This window comes from Eurytemora carolleeae, unplaced genomic scaffold (assembly GCF_000591075.1).
Source record: "Eurytemora carolleeae unplaced genomic scaffold, Eaff_2.0 scaffold546, whole genome shotgun sequence".
In the NCBI taxonomy this organism is placed as follows: Eukaryota; Metazoa; Arthropoda; class Copepoda; order Calanoida; family Temoridae; genus Eurytemora; species Eurytemora carolleeae.
This window is the reverse complement of record NW_019396717.1, coordinates 171,051-198,668: the sequence shown is the minus strand read 5'-3', so window position 1 is coordinate 198,668 and position 27,618 is coordinate 171,051. Positions and strand designations below refer to the sequence as shown.

The 27,618-nt window shown below is 32.2% G+C and overlaps 1 protein-coding gene across 1 annotated transcript in view; it reads left to right on the top strand.

Moving 5' to 3' along the window:
- The window catches only part of LOC111707732 (uncharacterized), a 27,844-nt gene extending 309 nt beyond the window's left edge, over window positions 1-27,535 (top strand). Inside the window, exons 2-7 of the mRNA XM_023480871.1 lie at window positions 10,757-10,822; window positions 15,009-15,057; window positions 21,742-21,793; window positions 25,092-25,271; window positions 27,354-27,433; window positions 27,523-27,535. Of these exons, the coding sequence (XP_023336639.1) occupies window positions 15,014-15,057; window positions 21,742-21,793; window positions 25,092-25,271; window positions 27,354-27,433; window positions 27,523-27,535 (369 nt within the window). The 5' untranslated portion in view covers window positions 10,757-10,822; window positions 15,009-15,013. The remainder of the gene's footprint in view (window positions 1-10,756; window positions 10,823-15,008; window positions 15,058-21,741; window positions 21,794-25,091; window positions 25,272-27,353; window positions 27,434-27,522) is intronic.
- Window positions 27,536-27,618: the final 83 nt, after the last annotated feature.

Here is a 27,618-nt window from a genome sequence, read left to right as displayed (position 1 = left end):
CCGCCCCCCCCCCCTAACAGAATATCCCAGTTGTGCCACTGTATTCCATTAAAGATTTCTTCATTCAACTGAACCGTGAGAAAATGTTTCCCCAATACTTGAGTTTGCTTTTAGGAAACTAGTTAGAACTAGGGTTATAACTTTTGCACAATCAATTTCATTCATGCCTAAATGCCCCCCAACCCCACCTTCTGCTCCTCCTTAACATTTTTCTTATGAGAAATAATTCCAATTTAGAGTGTCATCGACTGTTCGTTGATTAGGAAAAAAAAATATATTTGTAAACTGTTAGGAAAGAAATAATTAGGAAATAGGATTATAAGAGCTTTAAATGAACAAACAAGTGTTTTCTTCTTTAATAATTCAATGAAGATAACAGGATAAAAGCAGAATCGGATAAAATAAGTTTTACAATATATTAACTGAAAATAATAGAAATGAAAATTAAAAGTGTCGAAGAAAAAGGATATGAACGCTTGCCACAAACTCTAATGATTTAACCGTTGCAATCTATAATGATCATAGTATGAAATTACAAGGCTCTACAAAATCAGGTCGCAAAGAAATATGGATTAAAAAGTTCAAAGTGGAAGTGAACCTTTGTCTCAAGTTGAAGAAAAATCTGAAATTGTATCAATTAAACCTTCAACTTTCTTTCGTCTGTAATGTTTTTATTATTTCCGATCAATTACCTGCATAGTAATAAGTAGGGGGTCGGGGGCAAGGGGAGGGGGGTCAATGCAAGAAATATTTGATTGGTCTTGAGGGCGTGGAGGGGGGGGGGAGGGTCCCCCTCCTTTATGAAAAATGTATAGCTTAGACTGTCGTTCAGAGTAATAAAAACGAATGGAAAAACGAAATGGATCGTTCAGAGAAATAAAACAAGTATTGTTTTCTAAAAACGAACAAAAAACAAACGATTTAAATCATTCAAACGAACTTTGAAAACGAAAGTGTTTTACTGAACTAACGGTTCTATGTGACAGAGTTTTTAATAAACAATAAGAACAAACCATTCTACTAACCAAAAAATTTTACTGAACGAACGATACATTTAGCGTTTAAAGAGATTATCCAATCTTTTTACTTTTTGAATTATTTATGTTAGTATGCATTTTGTTGTTGTTTTTGTATTCCCACACTACAGAAATAAGGGTCGAATCTAATGATTTATTTTTCCGCTGAAAATAGAACAGGTTGATCATAAAATTTATATGTATATATGATTCCAATTGATTCCCAGTGGAAGAAGAGCAGCGATAGAAGGTTGGTCTCCTGGCAGTTTACCATGGTGTTAATAAGAACTGATGTGATACGTCGTAGGACTGTGTTTGGAGAAGACGGAGGAACAGGGAAGGGTTTGCTCAATTAACATGTTATAAAGGAATTGAGTTCTTGTCAAAATTTCTGATTTTCTAATCCCTATATCTAAGCAACCCCATGTTTTAGACCTTTGATGTTTCAAACTATGAATTCTGATAGATTAAATTATCTGAGTTTGCAATATCAAAGGTCTACACCATCAGGTTAAAAAGATATAGGGATTAGAAAATTTTATCTTGTGGCAAAGACTCAATTCATTTGGTTCTTAATTTAAGATAGAAGGCAGAAAATAGAAACAGAGCCGCCATGCAGGATCTATTGTAAATTGATAATTTGTTTTGTAAGGATTGAAAGTGAGACCCGGAGTGCTTCAATTAATCTTAATCTAAAGTTGAACATCAAAGTTAATTACTAATAAAAAATAAGCTTGGAAAAGTTGTTAAGTGATTGATTAATTCTAAATCTTCAAAATGTAATGTAAAGTATTAATAATTCAATATTCTTAAACACTTGAAATTAAATAATTCGAATCTGAGGGTTTTCATACAGTTTTGAATTCGTTATTCCTTGTAGACGTGTAGACGTTAATTTTAAAGTGACATGTAGAAGTAATTTTACCAATTTAAGAGTTGTATGTTCTAGTCATAACGATGCTCTTTAAATCTGCATAGGGAAGATATTGTTTTTTTTTTATCTAAACAACATTTGAATTCTTTACATTTCGTTTCTTCTTTCTGTCGCATACATCCGTATACATTACTTTCATTGATCAGAAACCACAAGATAAAATTAGCCATTTTTAGATTGAACGATTCTGATATCTTCATCGTTCTTTCTCAGACAAAGGTTTAAATGGTACGATTGTGAATTAGGATCATGCATATAATTACATAGGCATATTAAACACGTTAAACTAAAGAAAATTGAAATTGAAATCTTTAACTTTTTTCATATTTTTTTCCCCCAAAACTCCTCTTATTGACACGCTATTGAGAAGAAATGTTTTTAATTTATTATAATTACCCGGATCAGGGCACTGAGTTTTTGCCACAAAATCAATTTTCTAATCTAATATCTTTGGAACCTGATAATGTAAACCTTTAAAATTTCAAACTACTTGATCCAGCACAATTCATAGTTTGAAATATCAAAGGTCTACAACATCGGGTTGAAAAGATAACGGGATTAGAAAATCAAAGTTTGTGGCAAAAACTCAGTTCCTTTGCTTTTCTTCTACTCGTGCGTAAAATCAAAGCTAAAGGAGCTACAAGGTTACAACGTTGAACTAGTTGTGTCGCATGAATATTCTCCTTCTGTCAAGTTTGGAGTGTAAAATCACGTTGACTGTTCTGTTTAGAACAAGATTAATTCGTAGCTTAATTCTCTTTGTGTGATTTACTGTTAGCTGAGTGGATGGGTTCCAACATGAAATATAGTTACTGAAAGCTTTGTTATATTAACACAATACATTCTAGTTACGTATCTGCAGGGAACAATGGGTAATTTCATTTTAGTTTGATAGACTGAATCCATTATAAATAGCTATTATATAAATTACATAAATTAGCTACTAGCCTACTAATTTAATATAAGATCTAAAACAAACAAAAAGAGAGAATATTATAGAGTATGTAAGAATTACTAAAGAAACTAAGTTATTGCCACAAACTCAAATTTTCTAATCCCTATACTTCTGCAACCGGTTGTTGTAAACCTTTTGATATTTCAAACTTGGACTATTTAATCAAACATAATTCATAGTTTGAAATTCAAAGGTCTACAGCACTGGGTTGAAAAGATATGTTATAAATAGTTCGTAGTAAATCATATTCGTAACAATGCACTGCGTGCTAAGATTAAATTATGTTGTACATTGTTTGTAAATCTAAATGCGCTTGAAAATAACTACTTGTTCTTGTAATTACGTTCATTACGCCAAATAAACGTCAGTTGAAATAATACTCCACTTTGCTTACGGTGTGACAGTAATTTATTTCCTCGGTTAACGAAAAGGAGATAGGAACCTGGGGTTCGAAATTGAGTTGTACCTTGCAAAATATATACCTGAGAATACAGATAGAGTCGTATCTAGATTGTGTTGACTAAAGTATTATTGTGGAACCTTGAGTTTAGGATTGAGTTGTATCTTGTAAAACAGATACCTGAGAATACAGATAGAGTCGTATCCAGATTGATATTGACTATGGTATTATTAAGGAACCTTGAGTTGAGAATACAGATAGAGTCGTATCTGGATTGATAATGACTAAGTTATTTTTGTTGAACCTTGAGTTGGAGATTGAGTTCTATCTTGTAAAACAGATACCAAAGAATACTGATAGAGACGTATGCGGATTGATAATGACTATGGTATAATTGAGGAACCTTAAGTTCGAGATTGAGTTGTACCTTGTAAGACAGATACCTAAGAATACAGATAGAGTCATATCCGGATTGATATTGACTATGGTATTATTGAGGAACCTTGAGTTCAAGATTGAGTTCTATCTTGTAAAACAGATACCTGAGAATACAGATAGAGTCATATCCGGATTGATATTGAATATGGTATTATTGAGGAACCTTGAGTTCAAGATTGAGTTGCATCTTGTGAAACAGATACCTAAGAATACAGATAGAGTCATATCCGGATTGATATTGACTATGATATTATTGAGGAACCTTGAGTTCGAGATTGAGTTGTATCTTGTAAGACAGATACCTGAGAATACAGATAGAGTCATATCCGGATTGATATTGACTATGGTATTATTGAGGAACCTTGAGTTTAGGATTGAGTTCTATCTTGTAAAACAGATACCTGAGAATACAGATAGAGTCATATCCAGATTGATATTGACTATGATATTATTGAGGAACCTTGAGTTCAAGATTGAGTTGCATTTTGTGAAAGAGAAACCTAAGAATACAGATAGAGTCATATCCAGATTGATATTGACTATGATATTATTGAGGAACCTTGAGTTCAAGATTGAGTTGTATCTTGTAAAACAGATACATGAGAATACAGATAGAGTCATATCCGGATTGATATTGAATATGGTATTATTGAGGAACCTTGAGTTCGAGATTGAGTTGTATCTTGCAAAATAGAAACCTGAGAATACAGATAGAGTCATATCCGGATTGATATTGAATATGGTATTATTGAGGAACCTTGAGTTCAAGATTGAGTTGTACCTTGCAAAATAGAAACCTGAGAATACAGATAGAGTCATATCCGGATTGATATTGACTATGGCATTATTGAGGAACCTTGAGTTCGAGATTGAGTTGTATCTTGTAAAACAGATACATGAGAATACAGATAGAGTCATATCCGGATTGATATTGAATATGGTATTATTGAGGAACCTTGAGTTCAAGATTGAGTTGCATCTTGTGAAACAGATACCTATGAGAATACAGATAGAGTCATATCCGGATTGATATTGAATATGGTATTATTGAGGAACCTTGAGTTCAAGATTGAGTTGCATCTTGTGAAAGAGAAACCTAAGAATACAGATAGAGTCATATCCAGATTGATATTGACTATGGTATTATTGAGGAACCTTGAGTTCAAGATTGAGTTGCATCTTGTGAAACAGATACCTAAGAATACAGATAGAGTAGTATCTTGATTGATATTCACTAAGGTATTATTCAGGAAACTTGAGTTCGAGATTGAGTTGTATCTTGTAAGACAGATACCTGAGAATACAGATAGAGTCGTATCCGGATTGATATTGACTATGGCATTATTGAGGAACCTTGAGTTCAAGATTGAGTTCTATCTTGTAAAACAGATACCTGAGAATACAGATAGAGACGTATCCGGATTGATAATGACTATGGTATAATTGAGATTGAGTTGTATCTTGTAAAATAGATACATGAGAATACAGATAAATACGTATCTGGATTGATATTGACTAAGGTATTATTGAGGAACATTGAGTTCGAGATTGAGTTGTATCTTGTAAGTATATACCTAAGAATACAGAAGGTTATACCTGGATTGGTACGGATCTAAAACTGTTAAGTGGAGTAGGGGATTTACTAAAGATATGGGGATTAGAAAACCAGAGTTTGTTACAAAGAATCAATTTATTTACGGAAAATAATTAATTCGTTAATGATTCGACGAATTGAAAACATACTACTTCGTTTTTATTTTAACCGCCATAGTTATTTGTCCTTGCAAACAAAACGGTCAGTTTTTTTTTTAGAAAAGTGATACTGCCCAATCCTGGATAACCCCATGCTGAGGTTCATCAGTTTTTTTTTATAAAATATGCTTGATGTCGGATATCCGTGGACCGTGACATGGTTATATAAATAATCCTTGTCAATATTTACTTACAGAATTGAATTCACTCCCGTCTTCTTCATTCCCCTCCCCCTCTTCCTTCCCCAACCCCTTTCCGCTATATATTTATAGAGTAAGGGGGGCGAAAGGAATGTATACCTGTTCATTTTTATTGGAAATCTGCAAACCAGAACCTTCCCATTTCTCAAGAAAGTTTTAACGAGATCTCCTTCTAAGTTAAAGGAATTTCCAATCTAACAAAATTTCAACTTTTTTTTATTCCTTATTTATACATTCTACATACAGGAATGATTGGAAGAATATGAAGGATGGGAAAAATAGTGAGGAGGATAGGAAGGATTGGAAGAATAGAAAGGATAGGAAGGATAGAAAGGATAGAAAGATGAAGGATAGAAAGATGAAGGATAGAAAGGACAGAAAGGACAGAAAGATGAAGGATAGAAAGGATAGAAAGATAAATAGTTAGAGACGAATTCCTCAGTACTGCGGATATTTATAAAAAGGATTAATGGCGGTTTTACACATTTAACCTTTTATTAAACTTTTTCCCAACATGTTCTTCAAACCAGCAGAATCCTAAACTTAAAGAATGGTATTCTTATTTTTGTGGTTTTCTTCAACAATCCTTATTTTTTGGATGGTTTATGTGAGTAATTATAGAAGATTCAAGTTTGCCATTTTTTATATTATTATAAACATCAGAAATAAACCAATGAGTTTAAATAATGGGGATTTGCTCACATTTCTGGGGACGTTTTAGGATAAGAATTATAAGAAATCCTGGAAATTATTGAAAAAGGTAGGAGGGCTTGAGCAATTGGTCAGGAAATTAGATATTATCAAAAAGATTATTAAGTGCTTGATAATCTATTTTGAAATTAAAGTTGTTAGCTTACCTTACCACAATACACGACAAAGTGAAGAATCCTTTAAAGAAATTATGTTTCTTAAAGGAGACTGTATAGTCATAATTTCAAGGGACTCTTTATTTATTGTGTGACATGGCATGACAAGCTTTGTCTGATCAAGCATAAACTAGGATTCACCGACATAGGGTCAACGAACTAGGGTCAAATGCCATAGGGTCAAACGACATAGGCAGTGGCGGACATGAGAATTCTGTAGGTAGGGGTAATTTATTTGATTGAGTTTTAAATCCCAGAAATGAGTGGAAAATGCAAATCAAACCCAATTAAAACNTTTTACCCCCCCCTAGAAATTTTTTTACCCCCCCCTAGAAAAATATTATGATGTATATCAAATTATTGGTTTTAATTGGGTTTGATTTGCATTTTCCACTCATTTCTGGGATTTAAAACTCAATCAAATAAAGGCATACCTTTCAGCTTTCACCTTGTTTTATATCCTTCATTATAGTCATTCATTTTACAGTAACTACAAAGATCTGTAAAAAAACTGAATTTATTTAATTTTGACTAAACTTTTTGGCAAACATCGACAAAAAAGGCAAATAATAGTTTTACTCTAAGAGGAAAAAGATGTTACTTTTTTAAATCTTTAGAAAAGCTACTCTGCAAGACTTTGACAAAATATGGTCATTACTCATTGTTAAATTTTCTTGTCGTCAATGTATTATGTGAAGATCTTAACGAAATCTAATGTGGAAATGACATTATTTATAAGTAAACAAGTTTTTTTTATTGTCCATGCCATTTTTTTCTATTAAAAAACATCTAATTTTAATGACATTGACTATTACTTTAGAATTTAGAATCATTTAGAATATGTTGACCTAAAATTTGGAATATCTGATTCCGACGTATCTGCACAGTGCACATTTTAATTCTTTTCGTGCAAATTAAAAGATATTCAATTTTAAAATCAACCTTTTTTTAAAAACAAAAACAAAGTAACAACTCTTTTCTCCATTATAAAGTCGGCGCGGCTTGGCGCTTAAAAACTTGTTCAGAATGTCTTCATGTTTGATTAATTTTAATCTATTAGGATGGGAGTGCATGAGTGCAAGGCTAGATAGCCTTTCCGTTTTCGTGGTGTTCCGCAGCCATGTTAGCAACCTAATTATCAATATACATAAGTTCCGTTTCTATTTTTTGTTTAAATTTTAAACAGTTTTCAAAGATTATAACTGTTTAGGCATCTGCAAAATGCCGCAAAAACTTTTACTATCATGAAAATAGTCGTCTTTACATTTGAGTGCAGACTAATCAATAGGGAATGTATTTTTTTTTGAAGGAAAGGGGTCAAGGCAACTGGAACTGTTACTTGTAGAGGCAGCAAATGGAGTAACCCCTGCTATTCAGGGCCGGAATAGATGTTCAGGGGTAATCACCCCTAGAATTCTAGGGGGGGGGGGGGGTATTTACCCCCAGAATTCTAGGGGGGGTATTTACCCCCAGGATTCTAGGGGGTGTGGGGTAAGTAACCCCAATAACCCCCCTTATGGCCGCCACTGGACATAGGGTAAAACGCGACAAATAGTAAACCAACGAGGTCATAGTATACAGAGTAATGATGTACGCTAATGTCGTTTGGCTGTGGTTCGTTTGACCCTACGTCGGTGAACCTAAATTAGATATCAATGTTAAACTATTTAGAAATTCAGTATTTTAAATTTTGGTTTCTTCAGCTGACTGAAATAACTAAAAATTACAAACGGCTTTACACTTAAAAATTGTACATGGTATTAAATAAATCATAAAGTTTTTCTCTACAATTCTGCACTTTCATCTTAACTACCAAGTCTAGCAAGTCACTCTCTTTAGAGCATTTTGCGCATTTCTTCTGCGAGACAATGAATTGAACACTTTTCAAGCTAGAAAAACGACGACATATTTTTTATAAAAAAAAATTACTTCGTGAATCCGACATACCCCTTTTTTAAAAATTTAAATGATACTTGAAATATTAACAACAGCCCCTTTAAGGAAATGATGCATAAAATATCTCTTCCTAACTAAATTGATGCCATAAAAATGCAAAAGTTCATTCAGCACGTAATACGGTAAAAGTTTATTTATTCGCTTGAAAACTTTTAGTTTGGTATTGTTAGTATTGTAGTAAAAAGTCCAAACCTTTATCTAAAATCTGTTATGTCCTCAACGGTTTTCAGCCAGAAAAAAAGCTTAGAAATCTCAATTAAAGTTTTTCAGAATTCTGATATTAAAGTAAGTGGGTATCAGCAACGCTTAAAATTGGGCGCATGACCCATAATAAGGCGTGTATGACGCATAATATGGCATGTATGACGCAGAATATGGCGTGTATGACGCAGAATATGGCGTGTATGACGCAGAATAGGGCGTGTATGACCTAAGTCTGCTAAATTGATAAAAACAAATTAATAAGACCAGAAGTAAAAGTATTTCTCCTCCCTTTGATGTAAACTATACAGTATACAGAAACCATGATAAATGTGAGAGGGGATGAAAAGAATATGATGAAAGGAATTTTCAATAAAAACCGAATAGAATGTAGAATTGAAGTATGTAGACTGGAGAAGAGAGGATAAGGATAGACGTTAATAAATAAAGGAGTACAAGAAAGTCAGATTTCAAATTACGGGTTCTTTCCTAGTTTTCTTTTGGTATTCTTTTCTAGTTTTCTTAGAAAATTATTTTCTAGTTTTCTTAAGGGATTTTTTCCTAGTTTTCTTAAGGGATTCTTTTCTCGTTTTTGGGAATTCTTTCCTAGTTTTCTTTAGGGGTTCTTTATTTTTTTAGGGAATTCTTTCCTAGTTTGTTTAAAGGATTCTTTTCTAGTTTTCTTCTGGGATTTTTTATGGTTTTATAGGAATGTTTTTTAGTTTTTTTGGGGGGTCTTTCCTAATATTTTCTAGATGTACTTTTCTAGTTTTCTTTAGGGATTCTTTCCTGGTATTTCCTAGAGATTCTTCTCTAGTTTTCTTTAGGGATTCTTTCCTAGTATTTCATGGAGATTCTTTTCTAGTTTTCTTTAGGGGTTCTTTTCTAGTATTTGCTACAGATTCTTTTCTATAGTTTTCTTTAGGAATTCTTTTTCTAGTTTTCTTTAGGGGTTCGTTTATAGATTTCTTTAGGGGTTCGTTTATAGATTTCTTTAGGGGTTCTTTCCTAGCATTTTCTGGTGATTCTTTTCTAGTTTTCTTTTGGAGTTTTTTTCCCAGTTTTTCACTATCTCTTCTGATCAAGGAATTTACGAGGTATCCATTCCAGTTTTCTTTTTCTTTATTTTTCTCTCTTGTCTCAAAGTGTCAGATTTTACATTAAACTGTCAATCTTAACATATACTTCCAATCTGATCTACAACCATCTATATAATATATTTTACATTTAGAAAACTTGTGGTTTTATCTTAAACATTTTGTCTATTATGGTATGTACTTTATATTCTGTACTTTATATTCTGTACTTAATATTCTCTAAGTAATATTATGTACTTAACATTTTGTACTTAATATTCTGTATTTTAATAATATTCTGTATTTGAATAATATTCTGAACTTACATTGAACAAGGTAAGTTAAACGTAAGGTCATTTCGTAGTTAAAGTAAAAGGAAACATTATAATCTGTTAAACTAAAAAGACAAATTTCTTTTTTACTTCTGCTACAACATTTTTTTTTGAAAATTAGATTCTAGAAAAGTAGATTAACTTAATTTTAAAATTTTAAGTTTTAATCAAAATAAGAATAAGCCTGGAAATTATATATCACACTGTCATTTATCAATCTTTAACAAAGAATTCGTGAAATAAAAATACAATATTAAATGCTTTTCAGCATTCGTTAAACTATGTGTATACCCGAATTTCATAATTTGTCCATGTTTCATGTTCAAGATATGATATATATTTTTATTTTGTCTGAACAAAATCTGTCTTGTTTTTATTATATTTCAATATCGTATTGCTATTTAATTTGGCTTAGCGGAATCATTATTGCTATTTTATTTAACTATGTAAAGAGAAACTAGCTTGGGAACCCAGCTTTGTCTGGAAATCTATCAATTATTTTAAACAAATCCAAGAAAGTATCTGTTGGTCTATAAGCGAGTAACCCATTTAAAATGTAAGGCAAAACGGTCAAGAGGGTTTATATAAGTTATCATGAAATAAACAAACTAAATAATTCCATATTTTTAGAAAGAATCTGAGCTGTCACGATGTGGTTGGATAGAGGGTTAATTGGAAAGAGTGATCAGCATTAAGGATATTAATAATATATAATTTTTTTGATAATTATAACACTTCTCATAATTAGATTTTCCATAATTACACTTGACATAATCACGGTTGCCATAATGACATTTTCCAAAATAACATTATCCATACTTAGTTTTTCCGAATAGTCACTCAAAGGTACATCTCTCTGATGTTTTCAAATTGTAAAATTTATATTTTTTTCTTCATCAACTGCCAAATTTTCCCAGGCCTTGAAGCGCAAGCAATTATTGTATGTGCAGTATGGCGAATAAAAGGTTATTTAGACACCGAATTATTAAGAAAGAATAAAAGAAGAGTTAAAGAGTCCCCTCAGATGTTCACAACAAACCACCCTTCATTTCACAAAATAAGTTTATTTTCAAGCTAAGGATAAAACAACTTGCTTTATAAAAACATTGAATTTATCTACACAAAAGATTAATTTTATGTCGTCTTCCTATTCCACAATTTCATTGATCCTCCTTTACGACCGTATTTTATATATATATATATATATATATATATATATGGTGCCATGAAAAACTCCTGAAAGACAAACTCTTGAAAGACAAACTTCTGAATGAAAAACTCCTGAAAGACAAACTCCTGAAAGACAAACTCCTGACAAGACAAACTCCTGAAATTATGAAATTTTTCGCTGAATGAAATATGATAAAATTAATAAACTTTAGGAGAAAAAATTAGCAAATATCCTAGAAAAAATTCTCAATCTTTAGTAATTTGAATATGCTTGAAGCAGCAAAGTATTACAATGATCAGAATAACCAGCAAATTTATTATTATTTATTTTTCATTATTTAGGGTTAGGTTAGGTTAAGACACTTTCTGGGCCGAGCGCTGCGGCTAGGACAGGCTAGGGGGCCGAGCGCTGCGGCCATGAGTTTTGTTAAGTTATGACACTTTGTGGGCCGAGCGCTGCGGCTAGATTATATATAAATTGTGAAACATTTTTTAAATTTGATATTATGGAGTTTGCATTTCAGAAGTTTTTATTTTCAGGAGTTTGTCTCGTCAGGAGTTTGTCTTTCATGAGTTTGTCTTTTCAGGAGTTTGTCTTTCAGGAGTTTGTTTTTCAGAAGTTTGTTTTTCAGGAGTTTGTCATGGCGCCATATATATATATATATATATAATACAAGATACCTGTTCAAAACTTTAATAATTCTAAACCTCCTGAGATATATGTAAATAAACTTCAAGGTTAAATTTTTCTTTAAACAAAAAATGCATTGATCTTAAAAACTATTTTTTTTTCTGTAGAAAGAGGGTCATTTTTTAATCAACCATAATTTCTTTTTCAGAAAAAAATTCTTCCTAAAAAGTGAAAAATATAATAAGAATGTGTTACAGGGTTGCATGATCTTATTACATTGTTAGTACAGAGTTCGGCCTCATTTCCTTTTTCTAATTACAAAATAAAGGAATTGAGTCTTTGCCACTAACTCTGATTTTCTAATCCTTATATCTACTTAACCCAATGTCATATACCTTATATATTTTAAACTATGATTTCGGTTATATCAAATAATGTAAGTTTGAAATATCAAAAGTTTACACAATCAGGTTGCAAAGATATAGGGATTAGAAACTTTGAGTTTGTGACAAAGACTCAATTCCTTTACCAAAAAAGGAATCACAATCTTATTTTCTTATCTAAACTTTGCAACCCAATGTTGAGGACATCTTTGATATTTTAACCTACGAATTATGTTAGATCAAATATTCTAAGTTTTACATATCAATGATTTCACCACCAGGTTGCAAATATATATGGATAACAACCAATGATGATTCGTTTGAGAAAAAAAAAACAGCGGTAAGGGTTGAGACACACATTTATATGAAACAAATATTATAAAATATAAACATATAATACAAAAATATAAAAAATACAAATATAAAAACTTAAAACCCAGCGGTGGAGGGCAAAAATATTGTAACAATGGGTGATTTTGTTGATCTTTTACGATCAGCGATTCAAGGATCTTTTTAGATCGCTGAGATCATAGCTACCTAGGGGTATAACCCCCCCCCCCCCCTTTTTACCCTTCGGTTGGACTTTTGAATCCTATTTTGAATCCTAACGGATTTATTTGAGTTTGCATGTGAATTCTATAAATAACCGAAGCCACGCCAATTGTTCCGTTATTCCAGAGGCCCGGGTACTGGGGAGAGGGCGGGCCAGCTCCCGGGTAACTAGGGTTAAAGCTCTAGCCTAGGATGGAGTGAAATCTGGGGAAAATAATCAGTTGAAGACCAGCTCCTTTGACTAGAGGTTCCCCTGAAGATTCCCCATCACTCTGAAACATCTTCAATTCATAATATTTATTCGTATAGTATTTTCCTTTAGTTTTGGTATTGTTGTAAATAATAATAAATCGTAAGAAAAAACCGACTCGTCGAATATTTAATAAAATGAGTAGTTGCCTTTATTCATTTTTCTTTCATATGTAATAATATTCACCTCAAGAATGTGATTTTAGAAGTTAAATCAATTATTAAATAGGAGAAAAAAATCTAGTTCTGAACTACGTCGTAGGTCTTGACTAGATCTTTTTTCAACAAAAATTTCGATGCATCATCAGGTTTAAAAAAAAATTTTAATCAAAATAAATTTATAGAATAGATATTAGACAGAGTTTCAACCCTTTTAAATCTGCCAACCTTGTCAATCATCTATAAACACAGACAGTGCTTCGTCTTAGTTCATGTAATAAAATAAAACTAAACATGAGAACATTGCTTATCATTTTGTATTTTGTTTAATATATAAATTTCTCTCTAAGTTTGTAAACTAAATCAACAAAAGTCCCCCCCCCCCCATCTTAACAAAGTTGAAGAGTAGCCTCAAATATATCTTGTGAACTGTATTTCAGCTAAGGAAGGGATAATGGGATCAGAAATATATATTAATTAAGAAAAATCCATTAATTCTTCTCTTTGCTTTCATCTTTTATTAAAACTAAAAAAACTAAGAAACTGCAAAATTATGTATGGAGGCAAATAGAAAAAAAACATTTCAAAATCTCGGACACAGTGAGTTTTCAGGGTTTGTGCATAGGAAAAGGGAGGAAGAAGACATTCAAAAGCAGGACTAATACAAATTAGTAAATATCCTTAAACAGAGAGAGGGGGATTAAATTTTGTAGATCCAGAAAAATAATTAAATTAGTATTTATTTAGGGTTAGGTTAGGTTAAGACGCTTTCTGGGCCGAGCGCTGCGGCCACGGGTTAGGTTAAATTATGACACTTTCTGGGCCGAGCGCTGTGGCTAGGGGGCCGAGCGCTGCGGTCACATGTCTTACATTTAAGACCCCACCAGTTGCCAGTCTCTACGCAAGCATCCCACAGATAGTATTTTTCTGGATCTACAAAATTTAATCCCCTTCTCTCTCTTTTTTGGAATTTTAAGGGACATTGCGCAAAAAAGGAATCACACTCCGCCTAAATGTTGTACTTGCCAAGACAATCTGAGGTTTGAGTTAAAGCCTTCCTTTGTGTCCTCGTAGCTCCTCTAACTTTGATTTTATTATTATTAGAAAAGAAAACTTTTCCGGGTAGAAATTCAAAACTATTTCGTTCTTTTTCATAGCTCTTTGATCAGAGGACTTTATGATTGAAAACCTATTATATTTTAATCTTTACAGCAATTACAAAATATACGAGTACGAGCCCTCCAGTTTTAACTCTTACAAGACAGGTTTGATTTAGCAAACTCGGTGCAAGTAGAACTATCTTTTCTTGTCTAAACGTTTTATAAATGCACTACAGAGGTTTTTTTAGTCATGAGCCACAAATATTCGGTCTTCCATGCCACAACATCTTCGTATTCCGATAATTATTACTTTTTTAAAAATTTGATAATTTTCTTATCCCTAAAAATGTGGAACCTGGTGGTGTTTATCTTTGATATTGTTAAACTTAGAATTTTTGATCTAAAAAAATTCATAAGTTGAAATATCTAATTAGAAAATCTGAGTTTGCACTAACGACTCTATTCCTTTAGTGAATTTAAATTGTGATCTTCAAAAATCCAGATAGTTCGATAATTAGGGGGTAATACAATGTGCATTCTAAAATATGTAAATAATACCGTTAAGCAACAAAAAAATAATCAAATTTTTTCGTATTTTGTTAAGTATCAATTATTAATCTGTTCTGGACCTGGTGTAGATGAGATGTTTGGTTTTCATTACACTTCACTTCCTCATATAAATACCAGGTTAGTCAATATACAAGGTGTGATCAATAAGTTTCGCTAAAACAAATTTAGGGGTACTTGTAGAAGTCTCAGCCCTGAAATATTAATTGAAAGTTCCTATATCTATACCAGGTTATTTTTCAGATCAGTTCATGTAAATCTGATCTTTATTGTAATGTAAGGAGCGTTCTTCCAAAAGTATATCGGCTACGTCCGTCACAGCAAAACATTTTTTGAAATGGTCTCAAATTTGATCCATCAGACTCTGTTTTAGACCCTTTCAGAGCGGTAAAAAGCAAAGAGAGATTGAGTGTTGAATGTAGAAAAGATTTTTCTGGTTTTGATTTACATTTGAGATCAATAATCAATGCATCATCCCTTTGGTATTATGTCAGAGACTTTGGAACAAATTTGACCCATATCTTTGCCATTTATAAACCTTGCCTTTTAACTTTGTTTATAATGTAAAGGCAAATATCAAATTCTCTGGCAAGCATAATTCTAGAAGCCTGGCTAATATGGTTTAAACAATTTTTTCCCACCGGAATATGGCATATTCCTTCAAATATTAATTCTTTCCTTCCTAACCCGATTAATCTAACATTAAAGTTCATAAAATTGTTTTAAAATGCGTTCTGGATCATGTTTTATGGGTTCTGGCTGGTTTTTGCATTGTCTGATAAAAACATTTTTGTGTAATCGAGCCTCCAAATTGTCCTCTTTCTCAATATTCTAGGTAGATCCTATGCTGTGACAATTAAGACGATTCACCTTCAGAAGAACACTCACCACAACAATCTGCTTGACGTCAACCTGATCTGTATATATAGTATATAGATAAAGTAGAGTATATAGAGCTAGGACTTCAAGAAGAAGTACCACTTAGAAATGTTTAGCGAAACTTATTGATCACACCTCGTACTACATAGATGTTTGCTATAAGTAAGGTAATACTTGCTTCAGGTTACCACTTGCTTCAGGTTACCACTTGCTTCAGGTTTCCACGTGAGTTCGATCAGGGCAGTTACCGATCTAGCGAAATCGTCAAGGGTTTTATTCTGATATTTTCTCCAATGTTTCTTATAAGCAATATCTACATATTAGGATGTATAATATAAGTTTGCTATAGCTGGCCAAACAGTTTGACTAAATTGGCTGAATTTTTTTAGGGAACCCATGGTTACCCAGGAGGTAACATAGGCTAAAAAGTTCGTTTGGAATTGAGTTCTTGCCACAAACTCAGATTTTCTAATTCCTATAACTTAGCAACCCGTTTTCCTAGACCTTTGACATTTCAAACTATTAATTCTGATAGATTAAATAGTCTAAGTTTGAAATATCAAAGGTTTACATCATCAGGTTGCAAAGATATTGGGGTTATGAACATGTAAATTTGTTGCTAAAACTCAATTCCTTTGTCTTTTCAATAATCAATTGTTTTTTTTCTTCAAAATTCGTTATTTTTTTCACGGGCAACGCCGGGCATTTCAGCTAGTTATACAGACACAGGGGCATTGGCAAATCATGTTGAATAAAAGAAACGGTGGGCCCTGCAGGGAACTTAGTATGAGACTTATTAAGGGTGTTCTGTAGTTTTGTTCTTAAGGGTGTTCTACAGTTTTGTTCTTAAGGGTGTTCTACAGTTTTGTTCTTAAGGGTGTTCTATAGTTTTGTCTGCATTCTTAGAACAAACTTTTATAGTATTATACAGTTTATTTTTCCTTGACAGTTTGAACTAAAGGAATAGTATATTTATAGTTTTGTCTGCATTCTTAGAACAAACTTTTATAGTATTATACAGTTTATTTTTCCTTGACAGTTTGAACTAAAGGAATAGTATATTTATAGTTTTGTCTGCATTCTTAGAACAAACTTTTATAAAATTATACAGTTTATTTTTCCTTGACAGTTTGAACTAAAGGAATAGTATATTCATAGATTTGTCTGCATTCTTAGAACAAACTTTTATAAAATTATACAGTTTATTTTTCCTTGACAGTTTGAACTAAAGGAATAGTATGAAACTACACAAAAACGAGACAAAGGAACTGAGTTTTTGCCACAAATTCAAATATTCTTATCCCTTTATCTTGGCAACCCAATGTCATAGACCTTAGATATTTCAAACTATTAGTTCTGTTAGATCAAATAATCTAAGTTTAAAATTTCAAAGGTTTACACCAACAGGTTGCAGAGATATAGAAATGAGAAAATTTGAGTTTGCGGCAAAAACTCAGTTCCTTTTATATTTATAGTTTTATTTCTGGTATTTATTATTAATAGTTAAATTTCTAGTATTTAGTATTTATATTGAATGTTCTGGTAATTGCTAAGAAAAGAAAAGTTCTCATAAGGATTTTTTTCTGGTATTCTTTTTAAGAGTTTATCTTCTGTTATTTTGTTATCTTGTTATTTTCTGGTATAGTTCAAATAGTTTTTTTTCTGATATTAGACATTCATTGTTTATTTTCTGGTAGTCGTTGTTTAGGGTTTATTTTTATTATTAATTAACTTTTGCTATTTTGCAGACTATAAAGTACTTGGCTTTCAGAATGCTTTGCACCGATCTTCAAGCAGCAATTCTTTAAAATGTTTGAATTCTGCTTTCCAAACAGCCATTTTTCCTTTTTATTGTAAAACTCAAAATTTTGCGTATTTTTTGTAAACATTGCAGATAGATTTAGGAACAAATTTTAAATCGACATTTTGTCCAGGAATTTTTTCTCATATTTTAACCATCTATAACCTTCCCCGGGGTAAAGTTAAGTACCTCAAAAATTGGGCCCGACCGGTTCAGCAGACTTTGACTTTTGACTTTTGACAGTCATTTTATTATATTTATACACAATCAATTCTCTCAAACCTCAAATTTATTGTTTACAATTATGTTCTGTGATTACTGAAAGGTTTTTCTCTGGATCTTATTAAAATTAATTCCAATTCTTAAAAATGTTAAGTTCTTATAAAAAGGATCCAAGAACGTATACAATTTTTAGCTTTAATGTACAATTTGTACAATATACCCCTTAAACGTTTATATGATTAAAAAATATTACTTGTAGTTCGCCTCCATATTTCAGTTTGATAAATTAAACTCGAGCCTAGGGGGACATTTCCCATTTATTGATATTTTATGCGTTGGACGATAAATTTAAAATTTATATTAAACTTTATCTAAAAATTTGATTTATATCTCTATTAATCTTTCTGTTGAACAATATTACAGAGATATATGAATTACAAGCCCCCTTCTTTCTTGGAATAATTGCACTTCTTAAAGTTTACTTTAATTGCAACCGTTATAAATTAATGAATGTGCAAAATTTAGTGGAAATAGACCAGCTATAAAACTTTCACGTGAGTTACCACCCCATCAGGTCTCCCGTTTTCTTGTTGAATAGATACAAAATTATCAACAGTCAAGCCAAATATATCTATAACAGACTAGACTTTTAGGGCGCATCTTGCTCCTTTTATATATTTTAAATATTGCTCCTAGGACTAGAGCCACAAGTTTTTCAATGTACTTCAATAAGCTAAAATTTTTTGCGGGGTTTTTCTTTTTAACTCTGAGCCAACCATTTAAAATAACCTACTCTTGTTAGGCGGGTCCAAACTAGATAGTAAATTGTGATTTATTATCTCATGCTTAATAGCTGAATAAAAACATAAAACAACTAAAACAATTAAGAACCTTCATAAAAATCTACTTTTTTCCTTGCAAGCTTTTTTAATATCTGTTTTTTACCTGCTACACAGTACACACCTTCCTTGGGGTCATGTGAGTACAAACAAACCAACAAACAAGATTTATTTCAATATATAGATGTATATATGTATAACAATAAATCGGGAAATATTTCTTTGTATATCTTCATATGTATAATATATATACATATTTATTAATTCTATTTGATACGCAATTGGTACAAAAATAGTTTACGAAATTTCTGAACAATCTCTTTGATGAAACATGGTATGAACGCACCTCTGGATCTTTTTATCTATGATTGGCAGCATCCTTCATATTGTAATATCTTTACACAATACATACAATATATTGACTACTTTCCTTTTTATTCATTTTCTCTTTCTTTTTCCTTTCCACTCAGTTTTTACTATTTCCACCACAATCACATTTTTAAGTTAGTATCATCTATTTTCATTGCAGCTCCGCCCCCCCCCCACAAACATGCCCACCCATTTTCTTATTCAATCATCTACCATTTTTTTCCCTATTTTCCATTGTAATACCTTGTCACCTCTTTACCTTCCTATCTAACGTTCGTCCTCCTCTTCTTATTTCTTTTCTATCATTTCAACTCTTTATCCATATCTCCTTCACATCTTCCCTTTCCCCTTCGTTAAATACCTAACCAACCCTTCCCTTTTCCTTTATTAGAGTTCCTATTTCATTTATCCATATCTCCTTCACATCTTCCCTTTCCCCTTCGTTAAATACCTAACCAACCCTTCACTTTTCTTCTAGTAGAGTCCCTACTTCATTTATCTAGTGTATCTAGTAATTAACTACCTCCTACTTACCTACTTTCCTTTTCCTCTAGTAGAGTTCCTACTTCATTTAGCTAGTGTATCTAGTAATTAACTACCTCCTACTTACCTACTTTCCTTTTCCTCTAGTAGAGTTCCTACTTCAATTACCTAGTGTATCTAGTAATTAACTACCTCCTACTTACCTACTTTCCTTTTCTTCTAGTAGAGTCCCATCTTCCCTCAACCGATGTATCTAGTAATTAATTGCTTTCTGAAAAGAAATCTTCCAGGTTGGATTACAATGCTTGACATGTAGTTTGGCAATCATGTTTACAAATAAGACTAAATCAGTATCCGGAGTTAGACGGAGACACATAAAACCCTCAAACCTTGACTTTTTTTTGTTAATTATTCATGATGTAATACTGTATTTAGCGTCTACAAAAGGAAACCCATATGTTTTGTGCCGTATGAGATTTATTTGAATACCTAAATCTTTTATAATATCTCTATAACAATCAAATGTAAACTTACTAACCTCTAATGGAAATGTTAACTTTTAACTTAATTCTTCTCCGTTCTCCGAATAAATCAAATTTTCGAAAAGTTTTGAAATACTAAATGTCCACAAAGAACTGGACCCGACCATTAAAGCCGTTTTGATGTTTATCGTCAAAAACCTATAAATACGTGATTGCGGAAACAATTCTTATCCGGAGAACATAAAGTGCCAAAAGAAACCCAAAAATGATGGGTTCGTTTGGCTTGGGTTGAACGTACAGAGATAAGGGGAATCTACCATGCAGCAGGGCATGGAGGAGTTAGTTCTGCACGAGATCCCTGACCAGGCAGTCGATCAGCTCAATATCCACCGTAGAGGCGGACATTCTAATATGTGTTCTCAATAACCATTCGTATCGTTTCTTTATGTTTTATGTGTAAATAAATGTTTTGTTTGCAATATTCAGACTCATTCGTCAAAGTTGATTGTTGAGGGTTAATTTCAATCAAGTTATAATATGGAAAAGGTAAAACCTCTTATATTATCAAAGACTAGCTATAGAATTTCTACAACACCTCTTATTGGTTTTCTTGTTCCTGTGATACTGATTTTCGCCATTCTTTCTTTCTTTTCATTCTGCAGGGGGGGGGGCGCCCCCCCCTCTCAGGTGCTAGGGGAGGGCGCGCACCCGGCCGCCCCCCCTAGTTGCGCCTCTGGCGTTGCCCATGGAAAAAAATGTTGAAAAAAATTAGCCTATAACACCTCCCGGCCACCCATGGGTGTCCACAAAAAATTTCAGCCCAATCGGTCCAGCCGTTTAGCCGGCTATAGGTAACATATATATTATATACATACGAATGTCTTGTTTTATTATATAGATAATTACAAAAAAATACATATTTGTTTTTATCTATGATTACCTCAGGAAAGGGAGGAAAAAGAATCTGTCGTTATTTTTATGTCGATGTATCTTATTTGGACATAACTAGAGATGGGCATCATTTTTGTTCATACCAACAGAGTCATGTTAAAAATACATATTTGTGTTTATCTATGATTACCTCAGGAAAGGGAGGATAAAGAATCTGTCGTTATTTTTATGTCGATGTATCTTATTTGTTCATAACTAGAGATGGGCATCATTTTTAGACATAACAACAGAGTCATGTTAAAAATCAATTCAGAAAGGAATAGGGGGCTGCAGAATTTTGTTTAACTGCTTGTTTATGTATGTTAGTGTATTCTATAGGTTATAGACTTTTGTCTTAAATTGATTAAGTCAGTTTCTGGGCCTAGCTTTGTAGCTACACAATTTGGAATCTCTAGAATAAATTTTTATCGTTTAGCTAGCATAGGAAACACCTCGCTCTTCCTGACATTTAAACTATCTCTAAAAAAGTCAACAAACTCAACTTGTAATTTTCAAACCCATATAGATATATACAAGTAGATCTTCTGTTTATTATTTATTATACATATCCATAGACACAGTGTTTGATCATCAATTTGGCTCAGTTCATCAGTTTTTTATTTTGCACTTGGACTACAAATCTTTGTGTTTCGAACCAAAGACGCTAACCACTTCTCCATCAAACTCTGATGGTTGGGTTATGAAAATTCGAGGGACAAGGAAACTAAACCAACTTATGACAAGTATATATATATAGGATGTATATACATATATGAGATACCTAATTGTTTTTTTCCAGTGATGGGTTCAGTCATATACTAGAATGCAGCCTCCTAGCTTTACCACTGCAGGTATCTTATCTACTTTTTTATGGTAAAGACGACTTTTTATTTGTTTGGAAGCTATTTCAACATTTCCTTGATATAAATAAACATATTTAAAAGATATCAATTAAAAATCAATATGGATAGAAAGTAGGGCTGTGCACGTTCCAAATTTTTCTAGCCTTTTCGTTAACGATTAGTTCTAACCGTTAAAAAAGATAAAGTTTCAGATAGTCTAAAGGTAAAAAAAGAATGTAATGTTCATTTCGTTAATGGCATTTACCGTGTTTTTAATTACCACTAGTTAATGATCTAATTTCTTTTTTAACGGACGTTAACGGAAAATTTTAACAATTATTAACGGCTCCAGTCTTTAACGGCATTTTACATCATTAAAAAATTGTTAATGGTCCAATTAGTATTAATGGCGTTAACGGTTTGCAAAATCGCTAACTATATTTATCCTTTTCTGCGGACCGCATGAGTAGTATTTAGAAAATTCAAATATTTATCCTATTCTGCGGAGAACCCAGATTCTTTAATGGCTGGACAAACACCAATTTTTTAATCAAAATTCAGAAGACGACAAGAACATCAAAACATATAGTTTTATTTTAAAAGTTTAATGCAATTTTCAGAAGAAAAAAACCCGAAATTTACCGGGGTTCCGTTAACAGAGCTTTTCCCAGCCCTAAATTAGAAAGGTGTTCAACACAAATTTGAATAAAATTGCTTTATAAAAGAGTTTAATAAACCAAGGAAACAATACAGATTGAATACTAGATGTCGTCTTTTTCAAGATTTAGGGATTTTTCGTTCACAATAACCCTAAGGCAGAAGCACAAGGGAATTACACGCGCATGCCGTGTTGAATTACAAGACAGAGAGTGCATGCTCACTTTTTCAGGTCTCTTGAAAATTCGTTCTCCAAGCTGTTAGCATGTGAATAACTGAAACACATTTTTTACTTTATTTAGTTTATTTTCTTTTTTCACATTTATTATTTTTTTAGTTAAGTTATTTTTTCCTAATAAAATATTTCTTTTTCTTCCGGAAAAGCATAGTATAAAGATATAAATATATGTATTGAATGTATATTATACAGAGTGAGCAGCAATGTATAGTATATATTTACATAATTGAACATATATGTATATAAGGGTATTTTTAATACAGATTATAACGATTAATTGTATCTAGATGTTATCCAAAATTATTATAGGAAATGCAAAAAACCACGGAAGTTTATAATAATATTTTAGCACTAACCATTCATTAGCTATAAACCAAATTTAAATCAACCCTATAAAGGCTTGGGGGTCTGAATCTTTTTATAGTCGGAGGGGGGGGGCGTGGATTGGTGCGTTACCCCCCCCCCTAACCCCCACCCTAGAAAAAAGGCCTTAGAGTAAACGTAAAAAGTTGCAATGCGCATATTCTTGAATAGTTTGGGTGCTATGGGAGGTTTGAAAAAAAAATCAAAAAATAGGTTGGAAAAATGTAAAAAATAATATTTATTTGTCTTTGACAAATATTAAGACATAAAACATTATTCTAAATCCATTTTTTTAAGGCTTCTTAAAATGTAGTTTTTAATCTATGTATAGCTTAAATAACAAAAGTTTTAGGCTACCATATTTTTGTTTAGTACTGACCGGTCTTTTTACTGTCCTGCACTACGCATTAAAAAAATGTTCAGTAAAAAATAATTTAAATTATTTTTGTTTAAAGTAATAGTAAATAATGTCAAGGTTATAGTGTCAAAAATGAGAGTGCTAGAGAAAAAAAAACTAGAAGCGAGGAGGGGGGGGGGGGATTTTTAAAAACTTCATACTTTCATGTAGTTTACGACCAACCCCTGTGTCTAAACCTGGTTGTTAATCCAAGAATTATCCAAATTTTGCGAAAAAAAATTTGCGATAAAAGTGCAATTTGTTTTTTATTTTAATTTTACCTGGAAAATATTTATTAGAAACATTGTAAAATTGTAAACGTGTATTATGTTAAAGATATGTGTACTAGATATATCTTATTCAACATTTTGTATTTTTATTTTCTCATCATGCAACATTATACAAATATACATCATCAGTGCACTGGAGTAAACCATATACAGGGGTTTCCGCAAAATAAAAGACAGTTTTTATCCAGTCTTATTTATCAAACTCATAGTTTGCTGAACACACAATCTAAAACTGGGTACAAACTAAAGATGTTAAATAAAGGACAACTTAAGCACTTTAAGAAACTAAATATTTGCATCGATATCTAATTTTCAAATCCCAATATCTATAGAATTTGATATAAAGTGTATAAGACCGCTTGATATAGTTCAAACTTTGTCTATTTTAATTAGAATTTACAGTTCTACTACAAACTACAGAGGATATATTGTTGATCGGTTTATACGCCTGAAAAGTCGGTTTGGAAAAGCTTAAGCTGCATAGTTCATGTAAAAATGCACAATGGGCTACAAGTGCGAAAGTATTTGCATTTCCTTGATAACTGAACCCACTAGACCCACTGTGGATAGTAGTTACGCATACAAAAATGTGTACAACATTTCACTCTTAAATATCGATTGATTGATTAACACAGCTGTAATTGATATCAGCTGTAAACTTTGTCATTCACGTCCGGGCTAGTACATAGACGGTCATTCAGTGCCAACATTCCGGGCTACATAGGCGGTCATTCAGTGCCAACATTCCGGGCTATATAGGCGGTCATTCAGTGCCAACATTCCGGGCTACATATGTGGTCATTCAGTGCCAACATTCCGGGCTACATAGGCGGTCCTTCAGTGTCAACATTCCGGGCTATGGCGGTTTTTCATTGTCAACATTCTGGGCTACATGGCGGTCATTCAGTGTAAACATTCCGGGCTACATATGTGGTCATTCAGTGTCAACATTCCGGGCTACATGGCGGTCATTCAGTGTCAACATTCCGGGCTACATAGGCGGTCATTCAGTGTCAACATTCCGACCTTTCTTTAAACATTAAATAGTGGCATGGCCGATTTACAATAATTTTCTTGAAATCTTAACCTGATCATAATGTTGGTTAAAAAGTGCTTAAATCTTATAATTTCTGAAGAAAAAAAATGTGCGGTTCACTTCTGCAACGACACCAAAAAATAAAAACATTGATTTCTGATTAATGAGTGATCAGACAGAGCTTTTAATGGTACCGTAATGAATTGAACATGCCACTCTTTCAAAGGAGGTTTACTTGAAATTATGTTTACTTCTTCAGTTTTGATGGTTTTTGGGTAACCCTGTATAATGTGTAAACCACCCATGCATGTAAACACATGTTCTAGAGTTTGGATATGGATGAACTGTATAAAGATGTTGGATCATTCAACCTGGAGGAGAGAGTTTACCTACACCAGGAGAAGGAGGAGAAAGAGGAGGAGGAGGAGGGGGAGGAGAGGAAGGAGGGAGAGGAGGAGAATTGGTCTGTTCTGGCAAATAGTTCTCTTAGATCCACTAGTATCCAGGTACTAGATTAAACTAAAGTAAACTTGTATACAGGTATTATATTAAACTAAAGTAAACTAGTATCCAGGTACTACATTAAACTAAAGTATACTAGTATCCAGGTACTACATTAAAATAAAATAAACTAGTATCCAGGTACTAAATTAAACTAAAGTAAACTCGTATGCAGGTACTACGTTAAACTAAAGTATACTAGTATCCAGGTATTACATTAAACTAAAATAAACTAGTATTCAGGTACTACATTAAACTAAAGTATACTAGTATCCAGGTACTACATTAAACTAAAGTATACTAGTATCCTGGTACTACATCAAACTAAAGTAAACTAGTATCCAGGTACTACATTAAACTAAAGTATACTAGTATCCATGTACTACATTAAACTGTAGTAAACTAGTATCCAGGTACTACATTAAACTGAAGTAAACTAGTATCCAGGTACTGCATTAAAATAAAATAAACTAGTATCCAGGTATTACATTAAACTAAAGTAAACTAGTATCCAGGTATTACATTAAACTAAAGTAAACTAGTATCCAGGTATTACATTAAACTAAAGTAAACTAGTATCCAGGTATTACATTAAACTAAAGTAAACTAGTATCCAGGTATTACATTAAACTAAAGTAAACTAGTATCCAGGTATTACATTAAACTAAAGTAAACTAGTATCCAGGTATTACATTAAACTAAAGTAAACTAGTATCCAGGTATTACATTAAACTNCGAAGAGGAGGACGTCCTCGAGGCGGAGGGGCAGCAGGAATCACTGGAGAGTCTGAGAACACTGGCTTAAGACGGTCCAAGGAAACTGAATCTGAAAAAAATGTTTAGATTCTTAAATATATTATATTATATATTATTATTATATATTATTTAAATATATTATATTATATATTATTATTATATATTATTTGAATATATTATAATATTTTAGAACAAGTTTGCTTTTCTTTCTTTTATATGTAAAATGAAAACAAACGGAGTTACAATATCATAATTAAAAAAACTGAACACATAAGTTGTAATTTTCTTTTTTTAATATCTTTGCGACCAGATGTCGTACACCTTTCATATGTTTCATATTGTTCTAGTTTAAACTGCGGTATACAATAGATTTTTGTGAAATCATTTTGTCAAGATTTATATATTTTGTTTTTGCTGAAGCATTTATCCTATATTTGATCTGAGGATTCCAATTCTAAACTTGAAATAGGGTTTGTAGACTGAATTCTCCAAATATAGGATAAATACAAGATAAAATATGCATCATTCCACAGAAAAATAGAAATATTCACCACTCGACCACGAATATTTTTCTTACCGTTGTTTACAGAAAATGTGTGCAAGTGTGTAAACAAGCAAATTGGTGCTCAAAGGTTGGAACCTCTGCATTGCTAATTCATTCATTAAGCACTGATTTGTCTTTTTTGTGGATTAAGCTAATCAATCTTAATATCTCTAAAGGTGAACTAGAGATTGCATAAAATATTAAGCAAGTAACCGCTTAAAAGCAAAGCGTAAGAAATGTTAAAAGTTTTAATATAAATCTTATAAACCACTTTATTTGTCCATATATGTTTCTTATCATGACAATCAATGAACAACTCTAATCTTTAGTAAAATTCATATGCCACTACGTCAAAATAAAATTGTTAAAAGTTTTCATCACTCATAAAAACCAAGATTTAAAAAAAGCTGTGCTGCTTTGTGGAGGCTCGTTTACTGCATAGTGGAGACTCGGTCTGCTTAGCGAATCTGGGAGGCTCGATGTCTGCATAGCAGAGGTTCATGGCGTCCGGGGGTTCCCTAACTGTACACAATCCTTGGTTGAGACTAGAGCTTATCCAACTTCATAAGTTTGTCTCCTAACTTTAATCTAAAAACAACATGATTTTTCAAGATTAAGGTTACCTTTATTTTAGAAACAATTTAGAGTTAAAGAAAGATAATGAAAGATTAACTTTAAAGAGGTGTACGCAAAGCATGAACCAATTATAAATCCGTTCTTTCCGGCGATGTTTTTGTTAAAAAACTACGAAATACCTTGGAAGAATTATGCTATCTATTTTATTCAGTGGTTTGGGGAGGAAGATTTTGAAGATACAAACTCTATATTTAGCATCTTCCCGGGTATACTAGAACCAGTACCTGACAGGTCATTATTATTATTATCATTATTATTATTATTATTATTATTATTATTATATTATTATTATTATTATTATTNTCCCTCAAACATTTTAGAATGGTTTCTTAAACATTTTAGAATTGTTTTCCCTTAAACATTTTAGAATTGTTTTCCCTCAAACATTTTAGAATTTAGTTTTGGGGAAAATGTTT